The sequence below is a fragment of the Kryptolebias marmoratus genome, linkage group LG3 (assembly GCF_001649575.2).
Source record: "Kryptolebias marmoratus isolate JLee-2015 linkage group LG3, ASM164957v2, whole genome shotgun sequence".
Classification (NCBI taxonomy): domain Eukaryota; kingdom Metazoa; phylum Chordata; class Actinopteri; order Cyprinodontiformes; family Rivulidae; genus Kryptolebias; species Kryptolebias marmoratus.
The window spans coordinates 3,654,126-3,677,689 of record NC_051432.1 but is presented as its reverse complement, the minus strand read 5'-3'; the positions used below and the strand labels follow the sequence as shown (position 1 = coordinate 3,677,689).

Below are 23,564 nucleotides of genomic sequence, written 5' to 3'. Positions count from 1 at the left end.
AAAAAAAAAAAAGAAAGAAAAAAAAATCCTGAGGTATTCACAATATAATGGCATTTATTCAGTTTGAAATGAGACTAGGGAGTGGAGAATAAATCAGCCAAAAACAAAACCAAACAAACATTTGAAGGAACCCGGCGGTAAAGCTGGGTAACTTTAGAACCGGTCAATACAAGAAGTCCTCGGCGGGTCGTAGGTCGAAGGTCAAAGAAGCTTTTAAATGGCGGTGAGCGCCCTACGCCCTCCCCAAACAACAAACCGGCTAAATCATGCAAGCGAGACTGAAAGATCGAGCAACAAACGGAGGAGGGGTTTTCACCAGTGGGAGGGGGGTCTCGCCTCGCTGCTGGGCAGTGAGGGGAGGGGTTTTACAACAAGGCAATCAGCTCAAAATGAAAAACAGGAGGCGATCAGAAAAAAAACGACAAGCTTCAAACGGGAGAGGACAGCAAAACTCTAGGGTCGGACACACCATGCTGTGGCTTTGTTTGTCCGGGAACGCGGTAAACAAAAATAAAGGACATGTGACAGTCACAGCAAAGTCAAAAACGGCGAACTTTGCTGCGCTGCTGGTTTCCGTTTTCGCCCGTTTGTCTACAAAAAACAGGCTGCAGGTTAGTTCGATGGTTGAGTACAACAGGTTCCTTTCTGCACACGAAGAGAGAGGCCCACCAGAGTCCACGAAACAAATCCAAAACAAACCAAACATAAAACATACAAACGAGCAATAAATAAATATAAGTGAGACAAATACACTGTTGAATCATTTTCTTGCCGTGTCACAGATTTCTGATTGATAAAACAACTGCTGCGACTTTCAGAAAACGGGGAACACATTCTCCTCTCCGCACAATAAAACAAGACAGAATAAAAACCCATCACAAGTGCAACATCAGTCACCACAATCTCAGCATTACAGGAAAATAATAATAATAATAATAATAAAAGCTCTGGTGTTTAACCGTAAGATCACTACTACAGCATCAGACAAACAACAAAATAATAATAAAAAAAATAGAATAAAAAAATAAACGGGGATGAGGGGGTAAAAATAAAAAATTACAATAATAATCATAATAATAATAATACAACAGCACACAATTTATGACCCAAACTGGGGTAACAAGAAATAAATCAACCATAAAGTTGATGATCAAAAGGAAAAATAAAATATAATATTTCAAAAATACATTTAGACTTTCAGGTCAGAGGTCATCCTGTATGTGGCGGCTTGAATGAGGCGGGCAGATTAAAGCGTCGCTCCGCCTCGTCAGTAAATAGAACCTTTAAAAACAGACACGTCTGCGTGCGATCGACCATTGTTCATTTGTTCAATTTGGTGTCATCATTGTCCTGAATAATAATAATAATAATAACAACAGCAACAATAAAATTGTAATGATAGTATTCAATAAAAAAAACAAACAGAATGAACAAAATTAAAAGCTAATAATTCTTATAATCACTGTCGATAAAGACTTTTGGTAGACAGACATGATACACCCTCTGTGCATTCACAATGACGCACGGCACGAGCCAGGAGAAACAGGATGACCAAAATGTGTTCTAACAAACAAACAAACAAAAACAAACAAACACTGTCGGCTAATAAAGATACAGCTCCTCCTCCTCCTGATCATCAACGAGTGATGGGTCCAAAGTGAAACAGTATATTGCAAAAAAAAACAAAAAAAACTGACAGAACATAAAAAGGCAAAAATGTGTCTTATCCTAAGTACACAACAAATCAACAATGTTTCAAATACAAAACAAAAAACATACTATATGTGTAAAAATCATAAATAAGAATAAAGTTTTGTGCATCCCCGTCCCACACCGGCCACCGTCTCGGCCCGAACAAACAGAAAACAAAACGATGGCAATTCCAGCCGTGACAACAACATGCAGCTGATATACGTTATAGCACAGACCTGACACACACACACACTACAAACCCCGCCCCTCGCAGACCCAAATACAATCCTTAAATGTGTGTCAGCTCATTCAAAACACATCTCCTGCTCTGTCACGCGTCTGTGGACTTGTGCTGCGTTCCATTTTGGACTTTCCAAGTCAGAAACCGGAACACCGTTCCCTGAAGTCGGAGAAAGTTCGACCTCAATATCTAATATGGCTGCCCGGTGCAACCTACGGCCTGCTGAGTCTGAATCAGACCAAGTGTCTCCGCTGTCCGCGTGGTTGGGTGCTGAAGTCAGCAGCACCTGGTTTATAGAAGCTGCCATGTTGTAGTTTTGGAACCAGAGTCTGTGCACTAGTGATGTGGGCTTTAAGTCCCGCCTACTACACATAATCTCACATGACCTTTTGAAACATGGAATAACTAATTACAGCTAAATGTTTCAGAAAAATAAGCAGCAGCACACTAAAAACTATGGGGCTCGAGAGACAACGGAAAAAATAATTTGAGGTGTGTTTTTATTTTTAAATTTTACCAAAGGCGATGCCCTGTTCTTCTAAACGGAGGAGGTTGGTTTTAACTTCAGGGTTCAGGCTGAAGATCTTAGATATACACAGTCTATAGTATGGATGAACAGAACGCAGCTGGACGCTGAGCGCAACAAGTCACACGTCCCTCTGCTCGCGCCGCCGCGCTCAATGTCACGTCATTCCCAGATCTGAGGTTTGAATTTAAATGGAACGCAGACGGTGGCGATGGGGCGCAGGGTGGGGGTACGTGTGTGTGTGTGTCTGGGGGGGCTTAAAAAGAAAAGCACATTCGCTAACTCTAGTTCCTCTGTGAATCTGTGTATGTACAGGAAGCTCTTTCCCTATCGAAGCAAGCTGACGTGGTTTGAACGACTGCATAGTGAAAATGATATTTGGTTTACTTACAGATGGCTAACACACACACACACACACACACACACACACACTCAGTGCCAAGGCACGGCACAGGTAAACGCTATCAACTACCTCTTTATACATGTTTATACATAAAGCCTCTGTTGGCAGGAGCCAGCATCACTGGGTAGAGTGGGATACCTTTATACATTAATGTGTGTGTGTGTAGGCTGTGATTGGTTCAACATGTAGCTCTGTCGCCCAATCACAGATGGAGAAGCACACCCACAGAGCGTGTGTGTGTGTGTGTTCATAAAACAGACTTGTTATTAACACGACAGCGAGTGGGAGACTGGGTGCAGCACTTTGACACTGTAGTGAGTGCTGTCGAACAGAGATTGGATGAGGGGAAAAAAAAAAAAAAAATGCACCGATGAAGACGTCTCAGGCTGCGCCAGCAGAGGAGAACAGCAGCACCGCATCCAGCTCTACGGACAGCAGGTCTCAGAGAGGAGACCGGGGGGGGCAAAAGTTTAACCAACAGAGCTGCGGCCAGTTCAACATCACATCTGCTCGGGAGCCTGGGACATGAAACTAAACGGGTAGTGTTTGGGACTGAGCCTGGTCTTCCCTGGCTCACTAGCAGCTCGGCCAAGTCAGGACGTAGATTTGATCTGCACTGGCTGTAAAATTACAAAGGACAAAACAACGGCTCCGAGCCCGTCAGTATTTTAGGACGCCATAAGAATTTTGATAGAATTTTCTGTAAAGGAGTCTTTCTAAAAGCTGTGTGTGTGTGTGTGTTTTCTTTGAGGGAAATGTTGGACCCAGTTATTTTAACGTCAACTCTACTGGGGTGGCTTTAAACGCCTCTTGCTGTTGAAATTCTTAAAAGACGGGGCTGATTTTGACCCGCGTTCTGTGAAAGCGGTGTCCCAAACATTTGTTTTCTGTGTGTATTCTGAGCCGGCAGCTGCGCGACCCCTGGTTGTGTTCAGTAGTGCGACCAGGTTAAAAACCAGCGAGGACCACGCTGACCACGAGTCATTGAGCAGACGGAGCGTTTCATCGCCCCACCTCTGTTGTACGAGCACCAGTCTCCCCCTGCACAGTATGACACTAGCACTGCTATAATAATACAGCGATCCCCTCCCCCCCCAAAAAAAGAAAAATTAAAATAAAAACACACAAACACATTCTTTCCCACTAGCTAGAGATATTTCACATACATCGTAAGTGAGACTAATCGATTCTAATGTCGTAATAGGAACAAAGCTCTTGCACGTCTCGAGTCATGGTCACCTTTGGTGTGAACTGTTAAGGTTGTCGAGCTTGCAGGCGACCTGTGGACAGATGGAGGGATGGACAGATGGACTGAGACCGGGAGGATCTGGACAGACAGACAGATGTCCCCTCTAAACATATCTACACTGTACAGAGTCGGAGCGTGGTGTCGTTTTAGAAATGACTACATCTGTCGAGTTAAATGTGAGGCGAGGTGTGCGTTAGTACGTCTTCTTCAAGGCCGACCTCCGGGCACTTTCACTCAACCGTCTCTCACATGCCTTTTCTCTCCTCAGGACTTTGCGCTTCTGTATTTGGTAAGATGTGTAGACATTGCATTATTCCATTTATTTGGCTTCAAAAGAAAAACAAAACAAAACAAGAATAAAATATTTCTTTCCTTTGAGGAAAAGAAGTGACAGCAGCGTCTAAAGTGATAAAAGTAGCAGCAGTAGAAATATGTAAATAAATAAACACGATCTGAACAGAACAGTAAACAAACGCCATCTCATCTCGAACATCAGATCGGACAGGTTGGTGGAACACCATGAAAGCTTTTTTACAGTAACCAGCTCGTCTCAGAGCTCGACTGTCCAGTGAACCTTGGTTTCTGTCTCTTTCTCCGCACGTTTACATCTCTTTGACTTCTCTTTAACTTGCCATTTGACTTTCTTTACACTCGCCGTCTCCCCTCTCGCCTCGCTCCACTTCCTCCTCTCGTGTCCCAGCCGTTTCATTTAAAACCCATCTTTCCTGCCCTCCTGACAACATCCCTGTTCCTCGCAGCCTCTCTCGCTGACGCGTGACATTCTGGATTAACCCGCCGTCGCCGCTCCTCGCCTGTGTGTTTGGTTCGGTGTGTGTGGGGGACGTGGATGGTTTGCATCTACATCTAGCAGGCTTTGGCTGTAAACTCCCACCAGGAGGGAAAGGCAGAAGTGACCTATCCAATCTTTGTGTCCAGGTGCGCCGCCTCCATGAAACCAGACGATCCTCACTCTCAGGCCCTGTCTGCACACTCTGGGTACTTTTTATACAGGTGTATTTTTTAATAAAAACACTAAGATACCCATACAGTACAACGAGGTGGCCAGAACATCCACACTTAGGACATGTTAAAAAAAGAGAAAAGGGCAAATAATTGCAGTTCATCTTTTTTCTTTAGGTTTATTTTTATTAAGATCAGGATAAAACAGGGCAACTGTGTAAACAGCTCCATTGTTGTTGTTTCTAGAGCACCAATCGATAGTAGGCATGAGTAAAACAGGCGGCTACGCCGTCGGTTCTGAAAACGTCATGTTTTGACTTTACATGGCTACAGAGTTTTTTTTAATTTCCACTTTTCTGGTGTTTTTAAACAAATTAGGATCAGGTCTGTTTTTCACTGAACTGTTTATGTTAGCATAAAAGGGCTGTTTAGAAAAATAAACTGAGGATGAATTTTCTTTTTACTTCTCGGTTTTAAGATTAAAGTAAAAATGTTTGAAATACTGTTTCAAGACTGAACCAGGGAAAGTGAACCCGACTGTATTTGTCCCATTTTTTTTATTTTATTCTTTTCGTAGGTGAGGATTATGTATCATCCTGTTAATTTATCCCCAAATGTGTTTTACCTGCTTGTTCCTGTTCAGCTGGTGCCTATCTCCAGCAGTCTTTGGGCCTAAGGTGGCCACACCCTGACTGGTCGGCTAATTGGATCATTACTTAAACAAACAATCTAACACAAACTTTTGTCTGAAAGCCAACCCAGAGAAAGCACCGTATGCGATTACAAAATAAACCTGTATAAAAATGATCTGTGGGAAAACAGAAAAACATGAACTGCAGCCATTTCCTGTGAGCACCCGGGTTGAGACGGACACCTCTCTCCGTGAGATTTGACAAAACCCCAAAACTGCATTAATCACAGCCAACACGCCATCGTGACTTTCATCCCATCTGAATTCACAGCAGAGCCTCTCCAACAGCAGCCTTTGGTCTGGAAACAGCGTGAAGCTCTAAGTCTGTCCGCCAGCCGAGGCAGACAGAGCGGTGGGCAACGAAGAAGAGGTAGACGCAGAGTTTGACGTTTCGAATCGCTCCACGGCTAATAAGATGCCGCTCGTGTTCTTTGTACAAAACAAGCTTCTAGTCTTTATCCTTTCCTTAACGCCGACCTTCCTCCTGCAAACAACTCTTCCATCTGCCTTTCACCTTTTCCGTCTGACACAACTACAAAGAAAGGTGAAGGACTACATCAAGACCACATTTTAACACCGCCTTTCTAACTCGTCCTCTTTGAAACACAAACCCATAAATAACTATAAAGCTAAGATACAACACTAATTTTTTTGGATTTCATTTTCTGTTTTTTTCCAACCCCCGCCCAATTATACATTTGCTAAATAAAACAACAACAAATTTAAGATCACATTAATACTACTGTATATCATATTAACTACACAGAGCCGACAGGTGATTTGATACGAGATGTTAGAGCTGTAGAGCCAAGGTGAATAAAATATAATCTCACTGATAAAAACAGCCCGTTTAGATATTTGTTCTTACATAAACACGCGGAAACGCTCACTCACACACACCTAGAACAACATTGAGACTCAGCCTGAGAATGGAAGAGGGAAACACCTGAATTATAATTGCACAGATATTGTTTTTTCCTCCTTATTGTTTATGCACAAAAGTGATGTCTGTTTGCTAAAGTAGCAGACCCTTTTTTCCAGTGTGTAGTGACTACTCTGTTGACCAATCCAACGGCTTGGATCACTGCTGGAAACTGACGTACAAATAAAAAAAAACTAGGGAAAACTGGAGATAATGTACAAGCACATAGCAGGGCGGTCTGTATGCAAGCATATGGCTGTTAAACACGCTGTGATATGAGAGTGTGAATAAATTAAGGTAAATAAACTGTGCACCTTTTACTGCTCCCTCCTCTCTGTCTGCCAGTCCGAAATTTACATACCACTAAATAAAACTGCTTCTGTCATCTATCTGTCCATCTGTCAGCGCACCTCTGTCCATCACCCCATCTGTCCGTTTAGAGTCCTCCGCTGAGTGTCCGTCTCGCTCTCCTCAGCTTCTCAGGTGGACAGACAGGCGGGGCGGGGCGGGGTCTGGAGCCGGGTGTAGCTGCCAACAGCTAGACCAGAACAAACTGAGCCTGGGCTGAGCGAGGCTGAACCTGGTCTAGTCTAGAGTCTGACTGAGCTAACACCGGGCCGGTCGACACTAGGCTACCTACTGAAGAGCGAGTGGAGCATGTGCTGATGGCTGTAACACTGGCTGCTGCGGGGAGACTCGGTGCGATCCATCACCGCCTGAAACCAACCAGCCACATCCACCTCCAGCACCTCGTAGCGCCGGATGAAATTATGCTCCTGTAGCGAGGGAAACAAGGAAAATTGACAAGCTGAGCCACAACAGCACTTTTAGATAAATAGAAAATATCTAAACTTCATTCCAGACTCCAACTTACCAGCAGCTGATGGTATTTTGGCCTTTTTCTGTGATCCTTTGTGAGGCTGGAAAAAAATATATATGTGAGGCAAAGATGGATTTTAAATAAAGATATTTCTATTTCTCCCACTGGTTTCTAAAGACTGGCATCAAGCATATTTTACTGTACTTACAATTAGGAATGCCCCAATCATTATTTCGAGTCACGTAAAAAACAGAACTGGCCAACACCAAGTCTCAATCCAATGCCTGCATTTTTTTGCAACTTACAGATGTTTTCTAGCAACTACAGACTGTTGGAAAACGTTCCCTGAACTCCTTCAGTCAGATTATGATCTTCATTCAAGATGTCACTTATTACGATGTAAGCCTAACTGTGTGTCAGTGTAACGCAATGTGAGGCTTCAGATTGTGCTGCTAGCTGTGATGATGCTAACGCCGCTAACAAGTACGGTTGTCAGAAAATGTTCCACGTGGAGAAAGAGCTCCTCTTTGGTAAAAATAAAACTGAACTGCCTCTGTCGCCACAGAGATTTTCCACGCCGTCTTTAATTTTTTATTCCCCGTTTACTGCCTCTTCAGCTCAGTTACTGTTTAGCCCGGCACTTCGGTGTTTAAATCCCACATCAGCGCCGTGTCACGACTGACAGCACGGCAGCAGGATGAGGGAGGAGTGACTGAATTATCTGCTAACATCTGGCCTTATTAAGAAATCTGTAATGCTTTGTTTAACTCAATATCCTGCAGAATGTTTGGCATCGGTCGGGCGTCAGGTTAGCTAATCTTTTACCACACGATGGAAGAGAAAACAGCGATTGGCGTTGGAGTGCCTTTAGCTAAGAGCGCCAGCTCCTGCAATATAATCGATAAAACGCACCATGATCAGGACTCCAGTCCAATACTTGCAACCAGCTCGGGACATCCCTACTTACAGTCTGCAGTTTAACACTGTGTGTCGTAGGAAAATGCAAGTATCAGACTGAGACTATAACTGCAAACACACCGTAAATCCCCATTTCTAAATGGGAACACATTGGTGACACTGAAATCATTAGCTGGTTTATTTAGGAGGGATAAAAATAGCCTTTATTAGATTTGAATCCTTCTGAAAGTACATTTATTTAAGCTGCAATTGATCGCCCCACAGGAATGAACTACAGTCAGTCGGCTTCAATGCGATTTTAAACTCACCAGTCTTTGACGAAGGACTGAAAGTCAGGAGAGAAACCCATGCTGACAGGCAAGACGGGAGGGTCCTCCTGCAGCACTTTGGTCAGAACCTCAAAGTCCGTCTTGCAGTTCTTGTAAGGAAACTGACCTGTGGCCAGCTCCACCTAGGAGAGACAAGACCCAAAACACTTTATGTTTTAAATCACTATCCTTTAATCTCGCTTCATTCTTCAGAATGTGAACAAGTGGTTCAACGTGACAGAAGCCTCCTTCGTGGTAATAACATGGAAGATTTACCAGAGAGATGCCGAGGCTCCACACGTCTGCTCTGATGTCGTAGTCAGGTTTGGTGGGATCAGGAGGATCTATTCTTTCAGGCTGCAGAAATGCAAACAGAGGACATCAGTAACACATGGATTTCTGAGCAGACAACGTCAGGGCTCTGTGCTCCAACTTGACCCGATTTCTCTATTTTACTGTGACTTTCCTTCGTTGGCCCTGCTTTTCCTCATCGTGATTAACATCCTGTCGCCAAACTCATTCTGATAGCTTATGACCTTGACTTGAAGGTTGTCATTGTGTAAAAGCTGTGATGTTCAGGCTTCAGTACCTGTAACGTTAAAGGACCCCTTTACGACGAGACAATAACAATCCAGCCTGATAGAAACAACTGCGTCAGAATCAGAGAGATGAAGTGATTCTACTGACAAAACAAGACTTGAATCAGAGTCTCAGCTGAAGCTCAAACCCTCGGTCTTCTCAGGAGCAGCCTGCTGGGAGACAAACGTTCAGGACCTTAAAGGTATTAAGAGAAGGTCCTCAGTAGACCCAAGAGTAAATAACTAATAATAATAAAGTTAAACAATTCTTATTTTAATCACTTTAATATTAAAAAGTTCACTTTCTTGTCTACAATAAAACCATCTAAAACAAGCTTCTTTCTGTGTTTTTTGTTCGGCTGCTGTGTGTTCGGGTAGCTTTGTGTTAAGGGAAAGAAAAAAATATTAATTTGTGTGCAGTGTATGGATAAAACTTCTGTCAGTATCTGCATATTATTAAAACAAATGAAAGCATAAGTCCAAACAGACGGTTTGCTCAACAAATCAGATTTGGAGTATTATTTTTTAGATTTACAAAGGAGGCTCCACCAGCTACACTGGGAATGACAACATTATGGTTTATACAAAATGATACTGCTGCAGAATTATTACCAGTCGCTATTTCAAGATGGTCGCTCGGTAAAAAGATGTGCTTATTTTAAAAATGCTTCCAAACACTCAGATATCTGCAGCTTTTTCAACCCTTGATTGTCAACACGGCAATGCAGAGATGTTGCATCAACAAGAAGGTTGCAGGTTCACAACCCGACTACACCCTTTCTGTGGGGCGTTTGCATTTCCTCCAGTTTTCTCTAGGTACGTCCTCCCACAGAACAAAATCTTCCATTTTAGGTTAACTGGTAACTCAATTGTCACTGTGTACGAATGGTTGTTTGTCTCTACGTGTCCCTGTTTGTCTCTACGTGTCCCTGCGATGGACTTGTAACCTGTCCAGGGTGTCAGGGTGATAGGCACCAGCACCCTGCGACCCGGAAAGGAAAATGTGAGCAAAAACAGAAAAAAACTTGGATGGATGGAGGAATAAATTACTAAAAATTTCATCCACAAGGACAGAAAGAAAGATTTTGTTTTCAAAACAACAAATAGTGAGTCGGTTTCTTTTGTGGCTGGACTCCAGACATCTTGACTTGGTCTACTTTTCTCTAATAGCTTCTAAAACCTTGATGTGTTTAAATAAGAGAAACTTTACTTGTTCTGCTTTGGTGTAATTGTGTTGTGAGTATTTGCTCACCGCCATGTAGGCGGCGCAGCCAGCACTGCGAGTCTTCGCCTTGGAGTCGACGAGGCGACCGCTGATGCCGAAGTCACATAACTTGATCTGGCCTTTAGCATCGATGAGGATGTTGGAGGGTTTGACGTCTCGGTGGATGACTCCGTGTTTCTCTTTCAGGTACAGCAATGCTTTCACTATCTACAGCAGAAAGGAAAACAGCACGCATGTAAAAACGAAAACGATCACGTGAGAAATGTCACACTTTGCCATCTGCGTGTCAGACTTACTGCAACCGTCATCTTTCCAAGGATTCGCTCTGGAATAGGACCCTGGATCCTCTTCTTCAGCTTCTCTGCACATGTTCCCATCAACTCCATTGCAATGAATACATCCGTCTGTAAATACGGAAACACACACACACAAACCTGGCTTTACCGGCTAAATACAAAAACCAAAAGCAAAATATAAAAACTAAAAACAAATTGTGTGCAGAAACACAAATAAAACACTAGATTCTGTTGAGTTCGGACTTCCTGGACTCTTTCCATTTAAACGAAGGTATTTTGGGCAGACTCACGTTGGTGACTATGGCGCCGTAGCACTGGATGATGTAAGGACAGTCATGACTTTTCAGCACCACGTCCAGGTCCATCAGGATCCTCTTGTTCTCGTCCTTATTTCCTGTACGACGCATTTGCTGTTGGCACAAACCGACACGAATGAGAGCGGACCTGCTGCTTTTCCTGCCGCTGACACAAAGGCCGGCTAGAAGTGACGACGAGCAACAAAGAAGGATAATCCCTCAGAGGTATGAAGGTTTAATGTGTCGCTTTTTGATAAATTCACATCAAAGACAAGAATACCTGCTGGTTAAAGCTCAGCCTAGCATTTGTCAAATTCAGCAAGTAGACCAACTTCATTGATTTATTTAAGACTGTAGTTTCTTGGCATCACAACAAACCCTGTTGTGTTTGCATCATCACCATATGGTCGAGGTGGGTGCATACATCGCTCTCACTGCTGGATCTCAGCAGAACATTTGTTTAAATGCTGTGCAGACTGTGCCTAACCATCCTGTCTTTGATGATGTGAGCAACAGAGCATGCTGGGTGTAGAAAAAAAACAAAAACCTACTCTTCTAAGTTGATTAGCTGCCTAATTATTCCCCAGCCTGGACAATTAAGTAATCTCTTAAATGAAAGTGCTGCTGTTTGGGGTTATCAGTGTCACTGTATTAGTAAAGCAGCCACACAGGAGGAAAACAGAAGACAAACATGCTTATACAGCAGGAAGCTTAAATTCAGGCCAAGGAAGGATCATTTGTGTTATTTACTATACCCTCAGCCATTTTCAACATATATTACTGACTTTATAAGCCTCAAACTGTGATACGATTAGGACATAAAAGCTGCTATTAACTAAACATGCCAAATGATTCACAGTGAATGTGTTTTCTACTCATCATGACATCTGTGCATTTTAGGTATGTAACAGTACAAATAAATCAGAGTTTGGTACATAACTCGGTTTTAGGGTTAACAACAGGAGAAAGAAACAAATGCCAAATACTATATCTTTTTTCTCTATTTATTTTAAAAAGACAAAAAAATCTCCCAGAAAGAAAAATAAACTCTTGGTGCAAAGAGGCTCTACTGTAGACAAAGAAGGATTTATGTGTGTGTGTGTGTGTGTGTGTGTGTGTAGTCATGTGTACACAGCATCTGGTTCCTGTCCATATACAAGCTTGTTTTATTTAGATGTCTACTCAAACGTTTGGGACACGGCGCATCAGCTCTTGTCTTATCTCGTAAAGTTTACCAGAATAAAACACAGTTACAGCTCATTTACACGAGGTGACAGACAACTGTGGGGAGGTCAGGACTGCTCACGTCTGTGTACGTGTGCTCGTTTGTCTGATGTGTTAAGAAAACATCTCATCAACCATTGGACGAATTTTACTACCCATTTCAAGATGGCCACCACAGTGAAACAAACCTAGAAAACACAAAAATGGCTGGAACTCATTTCATTTTAGAGATATTGAGCTAAAATTAGACGTGGGAGTAGCTGAGAGTCATTCACAACACATGCTTCAACCTCTAACCGATCTTGTGAGATCTTGGGATATTACATGAGATGTAATATCACAAAACAACGATAACAAAACTGCAACTATAATCACAAAACTATAACGTTGTCATTTCTTAACATAAGATATTTGTGTAAAAATCTGGCATGACAGGCGATATGATTTCCTTCAATTAGTGCTTCAGTTTTTACATAATTACATGAAATTGAGAACAACTGATATTTTATAAAGTGTAAACGGTGGGTTATATTTTACTCATGTATGGTGTTTCTGGACTTTTACTAAACAAAACAATTAGAAAAAAACAAAAACAACAAAACCCATGACCCTGAAATCCGAACCAAACTGTGGATTTTGTGAACCGCTCCACTGCCCAAATAAGACAGAAGTGAAAGTGTCAGACCCTGTTTTAAGAGTGAACAGGGGAGTGCAGGCGGTTCTTACTTTCACAGCTATGACGTGGCCCGTCTTCTTGAAGCGGACTTTGAAAACCTGTCCACAAGTCCCACTGCCGATCTCGCCCTCACTGATGAGGTCCGTTACTTCAGCTGGATACCTCTGTGGACGTACAAGGAGTCACAACGAAACAGTATTGATTAAAACATTCATTATCATTATAATCAAATGTTATGCTATCTTCAAGCTAAGCCCAAGGTCACAAGTCTTCTGATTTGTAAATAAGCTGCTCCCTGCTCGGTTGACACGAAGGATCCGACAGGAGGAGGAGGAGGCATTAAAGCCCTGCTTCATTAAAAATGAACCATTAGTGCCGAGTGACGTTTCACTGAGCGCATGACTCAGCAACCCCTCAGACATAGAGACGACGTTAAAACTAGTAAGACAGAAAGCAGGTAAGAAGAAATTAAATCAGATTTTTTTTTTGCGACTATAAGACAAAACGACAAATACATCAAGGCAGATGACTAAAGTCTGCCATAAAGTTCTGTTTATTAGAACAAACACCCCAGACAAGAATGTGATAAAGTCAGAGCGCTGCTCAAGGACCTGTTAGAGCAGGGGTGTCCAATCCTGGTCCTGGAGCCACCATCCTGCATGTTTTACCTGTTTCCCTGCTCCAACACACCTGATTCAGTGGTTATATCACCTCTTCATGTTCTGCAGAAGCCTGTTGATCACCCATTGATTCAAATCAGGTGTGTTGGAGCAGAGAAACAAGTAAAACATGCAGGATGGTGGCTCTCCAGGACCAGGATTAGACACCCCCGTGTTAAAGACATAGCTGTATACTTTGATTAATTTATAAAACTTGATCTTGTTTACAGACGCTCTTTGTGGACACGATCAGAGTACCAGGTTATATTATTTTCACACAATTAATAATGAGGAAAACCTACAAGTTGTCAAATCACTGTGATCCTGGACAATACTTACTGAATCAGGCTGGAGACACATCCAGTTGATCTGTATTAGTGTCTCCTGTAGGTTCAGGACCAGTACTGTCTATCAACCAAAGCCAGCAGCGTTCAGCCAGTCAACAGTTTTCTATTTCTCCACTTTGTTGACAATGTTTGAAAAGAAATTTAAAAATAAAATTGTTCAAGCTATATTGAGTTTAAGCAGTACTGATTCTAACTTTTTTTGTCCATGTTAATAATCTGTAACATTTTAGACAGAGTCTCTAATGACGCCGATTCTTTATCGGACTTTTATTTAAAGTGTAAACAGGTGCGCACGTATTCTGACACTAAAGGTGCAGCTCACCCGTAAGTGTAGTTTCCACTTTGTAAACCTTTCAAAATAAAACTGCAAAGACAAAACCACACGTGGGATCACTTCCGAGTTTTTCTTGGGTAGGCTGTTGTATCCAAAAAAACATTTAAAAACTGTCTGGAAAAGCACCGAGGTGGTCAGGGGTCAACTTTACCACCTCATTATAAAGTTAACTATTTTACTACCAGGTGCTGGTAAAAAGAAATAAAAACAAACATCAGTCGCATCAATTATTCTCATTTATATTCTCTCAGCTCTTTAAATAATCAAAAATCACAGCCCATCCCTATTAAATAAATGTGTATATTTAGTCAAAATACTAATAAATTATTTTTGCACTTCCAACAAAATGAAGTGCAAATTTTTCTCTTTTTGTAAATAAAACTAGTGTTTATTAAGATAAATACAAAAACATCCCCCACTACATTCTACCAAGTAAATCAGGAGCAAAATAATATTATTATAGACAGCTCTTATTTATTTTAATAATGGAGAATTAAAACTCAAGCATTTAAAATGGAAATTCTTGAAAAAAGGTTTTATTATATATTATATTTTATACTATGCTGTCAAACAGTAATTCCTCTGTGTCACCTTCTTCACTGAAACATGCTGCCGTCTCTTTAATGTTTCTTTATTAAGAATAGTTTTATTCATGCGAGAGAAATAAAATGTGTTGTCAATTGCCTAATTTAAAATAATGTGTAGCAGCAATGGTTTTGAAAAAGGTTTTTTAACACGTCTGTATTGATATGTTAGCTAACTGCGCCTTTACTTTACATTAAATGACTCTCTGGTGACCAGTTTAACATAAAAGCCAGGAGTTGTGCTGAACGCAGAGATCCAGACCCACTTCAGTTCAAACTGTCTGGATTGGACACCAACCTGATTGAATTGGGCATCTCGGATTAAAAAAGCTTGATTCGCTGATAGCTTTTGTTTTTGTTGACATGAGGAAAAATCTAGAGTTTGTCCAGATCTGCGGGTTCTTACTTCAGTTACTTGCTACAACTCTAACATGTACAGAAGTGAAATGTAACGAGAGCCTCTGCTTGAATCCCACCTGTCCGTCAATCTTCAAATAACCCGTCTGCTTCATGATCTCCTGCAGCTTCTGGTCAATCTCCACACTGTGAGCATTGAAAGCACAAGCGAATGAAACAACAGAGCCAGCCAGTCAGGGAGTTCCCACTTATAAATGAATGCTGTTTGTGTTTTGTGGGGTTTTTTTTGTACATCTCTCTTTTGCATGTGTGGAATTATCATCACAGTTAGTAAACCTATACTGAGGGTCATTCATCAAATAAATATCCATTCAATCTACTTTGCTTTTCTATTTCCACAGCAACAAACAGGACACCCGCTGATCACAGCATCCCTTGTTTTTGCTGGCTCATCGTTATAAGCACAGGTCGAACAACGTTTCCAACCTACTTTTCGAGGCTCTTCTGTAGGCCGTACGGAGGCGTGGGCAGAGTGAGCATGTGTCGTGGGCGGCTGGGGTAGGGGTGATGCTGAGGCGAGCTCTCTGAGGATGACGAGCGGCTGCCTCCATCGTTGGCCAGGGGTAGCTGGAGCGCTGAGTTAAAGCGGGATAAGACACGTTAGACACAAACCCAAGACTAAAGCTGACTACACTACTGTAGTGATTTAAGGCTGTTCCTCACGACAAAAAGAACCTGACTTTGTTGTGTAATGTGTTTCATAGATGTCAGTGTTTCCTGTATTTATTTTTATTTTACAATTTAATTTTTTTCCCCCCTTCTAGATAAAAGTGCCTAATGAGCAAAGTAACATGATCTTTTATATCTCGTGTCACTTTCCAGGAACCTGGAAACTGGCCTTAGTCCGGTCAGGGATTTCTTTCACAACACCCCCCCTCCCCCCCCCAAAAAAAAATCCAAAACTTTGTTTTTGTTTTGCCTGTGTCCCAGCCCAACATGAAAACAAACAGGGCGGTTATCTCTGAGCTAAAGCAACACTGTTCTCAGGCAGACAGATGCTGGCCCGTTCTCTACAAACTGTTTATAAAAGTTAAAAAAAGTGAAGATTTGCTGAAAACAGTTTGCATTTTTATGGTTTGAAGAAGTTATGAAGGCACTTTAAGTGACTGCAGCTCTCTCAGAACGCCACAACACAAATACACAAATATGGGCCCTTACGCTCCAAACTGCTAGAAAGGAGCAGCAGCGATGGAACGAGCTCTGCTTTGTCTCCTCACACTGCAGGGCACAACAGGGCAATAGTCTATGTATTGTTTTAAGGCTAAAACCATAAAAAATTAGCTACAAATGCTACCAATAACTTTAATGTGCACATTTTCGAGTAAACTTTGAGTGTCAAACATTTCTAGCTCAGTTGCATGTGCTCTTCAGTGTTCAGATTACTCAAAAAACTGGATTTCAACTAAAACTAATATTTTAACTAGTTTGCACACTTAATCTCAAGCTTTGTGAATCAAACAAACAAGTTGATGTCACTTTTTGCACAATAAGAGTGACAGACTTCATGTTGATTTAGGCCCCTTCTGCACTACTCCAGATATATTTTTAAACTGATATAAACATTTTTTTTCTTTTCAGCTGTTCTCTTCTGTAGGGGTCACCCCAGCGAGCAAACTAACACGACATATTTGGCTTTTGGTTTCACATCGGATGCCCTTCCTGACAGAACCTGGACTCGAACCCACAGCCTGAGGACTACAAGACCGTGACACTGACCACCGAGCTCCCACACCCCGCCTTCTCTGTCCACACATGACCAAAAAAACTAAAACAAATTAAATGCCGAAATACTCAGGCAGCACCAGTAGGTGGTGAGAACATCCACATTAACAGCAAATCAGTAAAAATACTGATAAACACAATTCTTAAGCCGGTATTTTACAGAGCAGCGATTATTTAGGACTCGTTAGCAAACGGCTTCACAAGCCAGTCTCCAAAACGCCTCGAAAACATTCGCAGGCGTTCTCCTGAGTCGCAGAGGCTCACAGTCTTGTCGCTTGAGTTTTGAACTTGATCAAAAAGTTTGTGGGACAAATGTTCTCTCAGAATAGTTGCTTCTCAATTTAGTTTCCGTAATTCTCGAGTGCTAGAGTTGCCGCGGCGGCTACCAAGGTGGATACAGGGCAGGCGAGGTGGGTTCATTACAGACGAAGGTGGGCAAAAAATAATGTCGTGCGTAGGAAAATAGGGCACGCGAAACATGGCAGCACGACTTTCTGGTTGCTTCACTGCAATCACTCAGAATCCAGGGGAACCTGCAGCTGAAAATTAGCCCTTTTTCTTGCAATTGTGAGTCACTAACTAGTCTCCAAGAGTTGCAGCCCTGTGAGGTTCTGATTTTAGCTTTGTAGCTCCTTTCCCCCCCTTTTGACTATTAACCATTTTAGCACATGATCAAGATTTATTGACGACGCAGTCAGGTAAGATAAAGCGAGGCAGACGCAGAAAACGGTAAAAACGGCTCAAGTGTTGTTTCGGTTTCCCCAAACGATAGCGGACGTGCTCTAAAATAGTCTGCAGCATCATAGTTCCTGAGGAGTCCGTGTATCTCCAGCTCACTAAACCTCCACTTTGGACAGAGTTAATATCAGCTTTTTGTTTTCCAACAAAAACTGTGTGTTGATGAGGCGCGAACACAGCAGAAAACATCAGGTTGAAAACGATCCAGAGTAGTGTAGATGGGGCCTCAAGCAGTGCGCTGATTGTGCTGATCATAAATAAACCAACATGTGCCAGATGAGGAGGCGTTATCTGGAGGTACCCCAGGTAGTGAGCATATCCAGACTGTTGGTAATTATTGTCAACGAGGGGGAAAGAAAAACTGAACGGGACCAACAATGTGCAGCGAGGGAGAGAGCCGAGTCAGCAGGTCAGACATAATAATCCGTCTGGGGAATCTTTTTGGTGTAAAGATTATTATTGCCTATCCAAGTATTTACAGCACGTTTCTGTAAATAATTTTTAGCAATGTCAGGTTTGCAGATCTCTGTGATTATATTGGTACTTGGACATTACTGCAAATGAAGTCATTGGCTGAATCAATGACACAGAGTTATAAAAGACCATAACTAGAAACTGAAGCTAATATTTTTAAAAAGCCACATTGAGTTGATAATCAGAACTACTTTCTTTGACCTATTATTAAGTCAGTTCAAGTACCTACTTATTATCAATATCACAACATTAGATTCTGGCAGAAAGTTTGGAAAGTTTTTATTAAACCTTGCAGCTGTTACTGTTATCATAATAAATGTGTTTTGTTGGAGCAGGCTGGCAGCTCCTCCGAGAGTGCCAGAGGGTGTTTGCATCCATGTGTCACCTGGATGGATGAGCCTGTAGGAGGAGAATTAGTTAGTGAAACAGAGGAGGGGGGCGGGGTTAGTGTGGGCAGAAGGAAAGACTCAGGCAGTCTTTAGTAGCTTGCATCTCCAAGGTTCGACCGGTTCCAGACGGACGGGAAGACGGACAGGATGTAGCACAAAAAACAGGAGGGATGCTTAAAACACAGATATGAGCAGGCACTGCCGCCCCACCTCCTGCTCACACAGAGCCACTGCAAAAGGGAAGAGGAGGGTGCAGAGAGATGAAAGACGGACAATATCAAACAGTCCAGTGTGTGTGTGTGTGTGTGTGTGTGTGTGTGTGTGTGTGAGAGAGAGAGCAAAGACAAACTTCAGCCAAAACTGCATAGCACAGACTAAACTGGAAGTCAGACAGTCATTCAGACCTGGACAGGAAGTTTTCAGTCTGCACATATGGAAAGTAAGAGGAAGAGTGTTCACAGCACTCCTGCAGACAAACCAATGGGGATGCTGGATTAGAGACTGTCAAACAGAATAAAAGAAAAAAAAAAAAAAAAAAAGAGAGACACAACCCATTCCATCGCGCCGTGCAGAAAAGCCACATGCACCGTGATTCTCTGCTTCCAGCAAAACAAAGGTTAATCGTCCTGCACGCGTCCACACTGAGAACATTGACACATACCAACACTGCCCTGCCACTGGCACACACACACACACACACACAGAGGAGGGGAGGTGGAAAGATGGGAGTTTACAGGAGGAGTAAATTACCGCTGAACTAAAATGTCAGCACCAGTCAAAGACTGGTTTCATGAACATGGTTTACACAGTCCGTTGGAGTAGTTTGAGACAAAAATACTGACGGTTAGAAAGAAAAGAAAAGTTATTTTACATGTTACGGTTAATTTTAAGGCTCCAACTATCCGGTGTTTTAGCGATTGTTCTTCCAGTACCATTTCTTTGACACTAGATTAGTCTACTTCAGATGAGCTCATCACCTTTATCAGTCCTGTGTGCTGGACGCAAAGAAGTCCAACAACTTGTGATTCCTTTCATAAGAACGTGTCAGCACTGATAAATCGGGACAGGATTTCCTCTCAAAGCAATGTGTAAATCTGCGCGCTGGACCTCCCGTGTGCTTTGTTCCAGCTCCATGTTTGACATTTATCTAACCCCGTGCCCCAGTTTGAGCGCGATGAATCAGAGTGGTGCCATCGGCTTGTTGTGAAGACTGATCGTCTGAGGTGGACGCCATCTTAATCAGAACCAAATCAGTCTGTTGTTTGGACAAAGCTGCCGTTGACGTTACAAATTAATTAGGTATTTTTTTGTTTATTATGGACCAGAATTTCTGATTTCTGTTTTTCTTCTAGTTTCTCCTTGTTTTTCTTTGTCTTCATTTATCATACATGACAAAGGCAGAAACTTGCGGTGCGACAGTAATAACTGTCCCTGTGAAACACAGGAAGCAGTATGCAGACAAAATAAATTAAGCATCAAATTTAAAATGTTGCCTAAAATAATTTTCATAATTAACTCTTTATGAATCAATCGTTTCAGTCCTAATTAACTACATTTTCTTTTAATTTACTCAAATCATTCTCCCCGACCTAATAGCTTCATGTTTTTGGTTTAAATAATTTGTGGACATGTTGATATGGTTTTTACTTTAACATATACTTTTTCACTTCATTGAATTAAAGTATTTAATCAAGGACAGGACAGAAAACAATGGCACGAAATGATGTCACCATTGTTTTGTATATAGCTCTTCTAGCCGAAGCCTAATTTGCACACAAAGCTTTTGATAAGACTTTTTAAACTGTTTTAGTTGTTTTCACTTGTTGAATTTGTCGTTTTAATTGAAAGGCGCCCCCAAAATAACATGTATTACCATCATTCATAGTAATTTGGTTTTTACAAACTGTGTTAGTCTTTTTACCACCCTGCCTTTACAAACGTCCCACTATGGGTCACCCTACATGTAGCTTTCAAACATAAAAAGTTGCTTTTTTTAATTTAATTTTAATTTGTATTCTAGAAATAATAACTTATTCGCTGCTGTTACAGCTAATATGGCCACACATTAGTTGGTGAGATATATAACTTTCTCAAGCCATTTGCATTTGGAGAAATTATTTTTACACAACACGTTTATTACACTGTAAATAGCAAAAATGTGTAAATTTTGCTGTATTTAACGTCAAGATGATATGTACTGGCTCTACTGGCAGGACCCAAGCAAAACTAAACTTGCGATGAACTAGAGACTTGTTGGGAAAAAAAATAAAAAATGAATGAGTGAGAAGATGAAGAGAGAGAAGATGGAGGGTGAAACGGGGGGAGGACGATGTTAGGAGGTTGAGAGGGGAGGTGCAGTGGCAGAAGGAGCGATGGATTGAATGATACCTGCACGCTGGGAGGGAGCTGGAGCAGGACTGAGCTGGATCACGATGACTAGACGGAGGAAAGAAAATACACACACACACACACAAACACACACGCTCGCATTACTGCACTGTTCTACACAGACAGTCACACGTTTGCATCCAGACACGATCTGTCAAATACAGAAAATAAACACGACTCCATTTAAAAACAAAATAACATTTCCTTATAGGCTTTGAAACTCTTTCAAACAAAACACTGCTTCACTTTAGTTTTGGACTCTGAAGCTCTCTGCCTCAGAGTCTTCACAGCGCAGCTGGATAGGACGTATTTTAACTACCATTACCTGAACAGGACCACACTTTGCTTGACTCTGTTGTTTTGCATCACTGTAAACACAACTGCTCATCGCTGTGTCGTCAACACAAATGCATCCATTTTCCTTATAATCTTCCTAAACTATTACTTTAGAGGAAACCATCTGCGGGGGAAGACGGTCAGAGCTGAACAAGACTCCTTTTTTTCCCCCTCTCCTTCCTGTGCAACTCACTGAATGTCACCCAAGCCACAGTTTGTTGGTGCAACAAAAACCAGTCTGGTGTGTCAGACGATAACACTGTCTTCTCTGATTAAACAGTGGAAAAATCTCCGTTAAATGGTCATGCCACGGCCATTATGCGGGCCGTATCACCACTCCCACGGAGCTGGTTTATCTGGATCTGAATGAAATACTCCTGATCCGTGAACCACAATTTCAAGTCTCCAACACGGCCAAACAAGCCTTGTCAGCGGCTGTTTGATCAACTGGTTGTCGTCCTCTCACTGGATTTGACGACAGAGGGCTTTCACGTAACGCCATCGAACCAGGTGTCAGCCATATTGGAGGTACAGGAGGTTGCTTCCAATCAAAGCCATTAGGTTTGTCACAATCACTGCGCACTCAGCATGCTGATGTGACATTTTAATTCTGATTAAATGCAGTTTTTTATGACACTGCTACTCTGTCTTTTCCAAGCCGCCTTGATAAACAACGGCAGGTCTGATGCACTTGTCTAACGTTGTAAAAAGATCTAAAAAAGGGCAGCAAAGGTAGCCGAACCACCATTTTATCTGTCACTACGAGTCCCTCCGCCATGGCGGTGCATCTGGGATCTTTTGAGTCTGATGAAGTCGGTGAAAGCTCTCTACAGAGGAAATGACCTTATTTCATCTCAGTTAGACAAACAGCCCAGACAAGCTGCTTTATTTTTCCTACAAGGACAAGACGGGAATGTTGACTCGAAACTACGGAAACAAAAAGGGACAACCAGTGAGACAAGGACTCAAAACTTATTACTTTTAAAAGCCTGTGATAAAAAGACAAATCACCTGGAGCTGTTTATTCTCTGATGCTGCAGTGTTTGCCTCCATGTTAACATGTCAAATAACTCAGTTACACAGCAGAAAACTACTTTTCTACTTTGTTTTGAGATTTTCCCCTCAAGAGCCCATAATTACAGCTTCTGCAGCCCTTTTATTTATACAATACGTTTCAAGAACTGCGTACAGCTACACTGAAAACAGAAAATTAAACATGCAGTAAAAAGTACACAAGTAGCCAATTTCAAAAAAGGTGCAAAACCAACAATGAAACTAACAAATGTAGCCAAACTCATTTAATGTTCATTAAAACCTCAAAAGTAGCTCGGGTGCAGCTATTTTCCCTTTACCTGTCCGCTCCAGCTAACGTTATACAAGCTACCACAAATGGCCGTGTGTATGTTTAAAAACGGCAGTAAAATGCGACTTTCACCCAAATGTCACGTCCACATGCACTGCTCACTATGAACACGAACCTTTACAATAACTGGGGTTGAGTGTCACGTCCGTGACCTTACATTTAAAAGCTGTAAGGAACCTTATTTCTCCATCCTGACGCCGGGCCTGCCACCAGCTATCACAAGACTCCCAGCCTGTTAGCTTAGCATCTTTGACAGCACAGAAATAAACAGATTTCGACACAGGGCTGTCAGCGACAAAATGTCACGACACTGTCCCGGTTTGTACACTCTGCCGTGCATTACTCCCTACACGAGCTGTTCTGCCTGATAAATGACACATTTGACGGTAAAAACCGAGGCGGGTCGGTGTTTGTTTACGTAGCTAGCCTGTTAGCATGGATCTGGTGGCTCGAAGCAGCGGAACAAGCCCCGCGCCTCCTCTCCGCCTCTCGGATCTTTCCCCCCGCTGCTGGCCGTACCCGGCGGACACTCACTCGGCCTCGGACGCGATCGCTGTGGACTCATGTCGATGTTGAGGTCGATTCTCCGGCGGGCTTCTTCATTTTCCTGCTTTAGCTTCTCCTCGATTCGCGACAGCCTCTGTTCCAGCGACGACATCTTGAAAAATTGAGCACCATGTAGCTCCCAGCAGAGCTCACGACTCCCCTCTGTGGCAGGCAGGCCAGCAGCACACCAACTAACCAACTAACTAACCAACTAACCAGCTAACTAACCAACTAACCAACCA

The 23,564-nt window shown here is 42.3% G+C and overlaps 1 protein-coding gene across 2 annotated transcripts; it reads right to left on the bottom strand.

The window, feature by feature from the left end:
- Nucleotides 1–750: 750 nt before the first annotated feature.
- On the bottom strand, nucleotides 751–23,516 carry map2k7 (mitogen-activated protein kinase kinase 7). Of its 2 annotated transcripts, XM_017427736.3 has the most exons (12): nucleotides 23,311–23,516; nucleotides 21,078–21,125; nucleotides 15,797–15,941; nucleotides 15,426–15,492; nucleotides 13,076–13,189; nucleotides 11,120–11,239; nucleotides 10,830–10,937; nucleotides 10,561–10,740; nucleotides 9,007–9,087; nucleotides 8,731–8,873; nucleotides 7,559–7,604; nucleotides 751–7,460 (listed from the first exon to the last, which is right to left on the bottom strand). In XM_017427736.3, the coding sequence occupies exons 1-12, from the start codon at nucleotides 23,432–23,434 to the stop codon at nucleotides 7,317–7,319; spliced, it is 1,320 nt and encodes a 439-aa protein (XP_017283225.1). In that variant the 5' UTR covers nucleotides 23,435–23,516; the 3' UTR covers nucleotides 751–7,316. The 2 variants fall into 2 exon arrangements, with proteins under 2 accessions (XP_017283225.1, XP_017283226.1); XM_017427737.3 differs by lacking the exon at nucleotides 21,078–21,125.
- Between the last annotated feature and the right edge of the window lie 48 nt (nucleotides 23,517–23,564).

Bases quoted from the DNA above. Each gene is read 5' to 3' on its own strand.
- map2k7 (XM_017427736.3), bottom strand. From the start codon at position 23,434: ATGTCGTCGCTGGAACAGAGGCTGTCGCGAATCGAGGAGAAGCTAAAG. The intron at 21,126-23,310 runs GTGAGTGTCCGC...TCCTCCGTCTAG, and splicing joins GCGATCGCGTCCGAGGCCGA to TCATCGTGATCCAGCTCAGT. The intron at 7,461-7,558 runs GTAAGTTGGAGT...CCCTCGCTACAG, and splicing joins CAAAATACCATCAGCTGCTG to GAGCATAATTTCATCCGGCG.